Raw genomic sequence first — 3312 nt, 5'->3', positions numbered from 1 at the left:
ATGACCGAACTGGACAGGTTCAAGGAATCTATAACGGCCGACTTGAGAGCTGTTCGTTCAGAATTTCATTCTGCGACCAGTTCGGCTCCCGAGATAGATCGTCTCGTAGAAGAAACGAGGCGAACTCCTTTCGCCAGAAACATCACTGAAGTGCAGCTGGGAGATACCGGAAAGGTTCGCCTCCCACGATACAACGGCACCTCAAGTCCGAAGGCTTTCATATTGTCCTTCAGAGTCGTAATGGGACGGGTTATGCTCTCTGAGAGAGAATTAGAGGCAGGATACTGTCAACTATTCGCCGAGAGTTTATTCGGACCCACCTTGGAATGGTTCTCCAAACTCGAACCAAACTCTATTGATGGTTTTGATAAGCTATCGGTTGCATTCCTGAAACATTATTCGATGTTCGTGGAGGACGACCTGACCATCGCAGACTTATGGGGGATCCAACAGAGAGAGAACGAATCTTTGAAGGATTTCATGATCCGTTACAAAGACGTGCTCTTGAAAATCTCTAACGTATGCCACGAATCGGCCATAACCTCTCTGAGGAACGGGTTAAGACACGATTCAAAGCTGAAACTAGAGATGACTGTTAACCGCCCCCGCACGCTAGAGGATGCAATTTATAAGGCCGCAAATTATGCAAAGGCCGAAGAAGAATTTGCTTCCTACGAAAGGCAACGCGCAGCCGAAAAGAAACCACCCTCCAACACTTGGGTGAGGCCCATAAACACTGGGAATAACCCTCGCAGGGTTAGCCCCCACGACGCCGTACCTCACGCCAAAAAGCAACACGCCCCTCCTAATTATATGCTCAACGTCAATGATGACGTTAAGGAGGGAGGCCCCCAGGCTAAGAAATGGACACGGGACCCCAATGCGTATTGCAGTTTCGACAAGGCTAACGGCCACGACACGGTTAACTGCGAAACCATGCATAAGGCTTTAGCCGAGAAATATGCGAAGGGGGAACTAAAAGACGTTGATCTAGGACCCCCGCCAAAGAAGAAAGTCTTCAGTAACAACAACAGGGGAAGGGGCAACCCCTCCCCAAAGAGAGCGAGACCCGAGGAGGAAGGGGAACCAAATTCCTCGCCGACTGTAGCAAAACATCGGGTCGACTTCATAATGGGCGGCTCGAAGTTTTGCAATGACACGGTTAACTCCATCAAAACACATCAACGTCGATTGAGTAACCAAACTACCAAAATCAGACTAGAACAAGATGTTCAAATCTCATTCTCTGAAAAGGAAGCAATTGGGACAACCGAAGCACATGACGACGCACTCGTGATCACGATCGACATGTCTAACTGTGAGGTTGCGAGAGTTCTAATCGATGGAGGTAGTTCTGTAGATTTTATCTTCAAGGATACCCTAGCTAGGATGGGAATCGATGAAAACGACATCGAAAGAGAACGAACACATTTGACAGGTTTCAATGGGTCCACTACTCCATCCTTGGGAACAATCAGGTTGCCCACAAAAACACATGGAATCAACAAACTAGTAGAGTTTCAAGTACTAGACTGTCTCTCCCCTTACAACATTATCTTGGGAAGGCCTTGGATACATATGATGAGGGCTGTGCCTTCAACCTTTCATCAATGTATTCGTTTCCCAACGCCTGAGGGAATAGGAGAGATCCGAGGCAATCAGGCAACCTCCCGCAGTTGCTATCTCACTAGCCACAAACATTGTGCCAAGACAATTAAAGAAGAGCAATAGCAATTAATGAACGTGGAGTCAGCCGAAAACGTCTCCACACTAGAAGACCCCGACTCCCTTGATGCTCCAAGCACTGAGTTAACGGTCCAAGTACAGCTCGATGGTTACGATCCTTCTAAGTGCGTAGGAATCGGAACCAAGCTCAAAGGTGGCATCCGGCGAGAGCTGATCTGTTTCTTAAAACGAAACAAATCCACCTTCGCCTGGTCAACCGAAGATATGCCGGGAATAAGCATCGACGTCACATCACACCAACTTAACGTCGATCCCAGTTTTAAACCGGTAAAACAAAAAAGACGAAAGCTCGGTCCCGACAGGGCACGGGTAGTCAACGACGAAGTTGAAAGACTGCTCAGTGCAGATTTAATCCGCGAAGTGAAATACCCGGATTGGCTGGCAAACACTGTCGTCGTAAAGAAAAAAAATGGGAAATGGAGGGTATGCGTCGATTTCACTGATCTAAATAAAGCATGCCCCAAAGACAGCTTCCCGTTGCCTCACATCGATCAGCTAGTCGAAGCGACCGCGGGACATAAAATACTCTTATTCATGGACGCATTCTCAGGATATAACCAAATCATGATGCATTCGGATGACCAAGAAAAAACAGCTTTCATCACCGACTGCGGCACATATTGCTATAAGGTCATGCCCTTTGGACTAAAGAACGCTGGGGCCACCTATCAAAGGTTAGTCAACGAAATGTTCAAGGAAAAGATAGGGAAGACGATGGAAGTATATATCGATGATATGCTAGTAAAATCCCTAAGGGAGAACGACCACATAGGGCATTTGGAAGAATGTTTCGAAGTACTGAATAAGTATAAAATGAAACTCAATCCCACCAAATGTTCGTTCGGGGTATCATCCGGCAAGTTCCTGGGGTATTTAGTTACCCAACGAGGAATTGAGGCTAACCCGGATCAATTACATGCCTTACGAGAGATGCCTTCGCCCCGTAATAGGCGAGAAGTTCAAAGGTTGACAGGACGCATCGCCGCCCTCAACCGCTTCATCTCTCGGTCAACAGATAAATGTCTTCCTTTCTATCGACTCCTTAAGGGAAACAAGAAGCTCGAATGGGACGACAAGTGCGAAGAGGCGTTCAAAGAATTGAAAGAGTATCTATCGACACCCCCGATCTTGGCAAAACCTGTTGCAGGGGAGCCGCTCTATTTATACGTCGCAGTATCTCAAGCGGCAGTTAGTGGAGTACTCGTCAGAGAAGAGCAAGGGGACGAACGACCAATCTTTTATACAAGCAAGTCGTTAGTTGACGCTGAAACTCGATATCCTATTATGGAGAAACTGGCCTTGGCCGTCGTTTCCGTCGTGCGGAGACTTCGACCATACTTCCAGTCTCACACCATAATAGTAATGACGTCACATCCACTCAGAAGTTTCCTACATAGCCCTAACCAATCAGGAAGATTAACCAAGTGGGCCGTGGAACTGAGTGAATACGATATTGAGTACCGAGTGAAGACATCCGCTAAATCGCAAGTTCTAGCAGATTTCATCATCGAACTCTCGAGGGAAAGTCCCACCGTGGACGAAGTCGAAGGAACCTGGACACTTAAA

At 47.2% G+C, this 3312-nt stretch overlaps 1 protein-coding gene across 1 annotated transcript; it reads left to right on the top strand.

Moving 5' to 3' along the window:
* On the top strand, positions 1-1731 carry LOC149384843 (uncharacterized). The gene has a single exon (XM_089626180.1). It carries the CDS (start codon positions 1-3, stop codon positions 1729-1731), a length of 1731 nt encoding a protein of 576 aa, XP_089482306.1.
* The last annotated feature ends 1581 nt before the right edge of the window (positions 1732-3312 follow it).

This window comes from Urtica dioica, chromosome 9 (assembly GCF_054948205.1).
Source record: "Urtica dioica subsp. dioica isolate 48M chromosome 9, U.dioica_male_clone48M_v1_H2, whole genome shotgun sequence".
Taxonomy (NCBI): Eukaryota; Viridiplantae; Streptophyta; class Magnoliopsida; order Rosales; family Urticaceae; genus Urtica; species Urtica dioica.
This window is presented reverse-complemented; position numbering and strand designations above follow the sequence as displayed.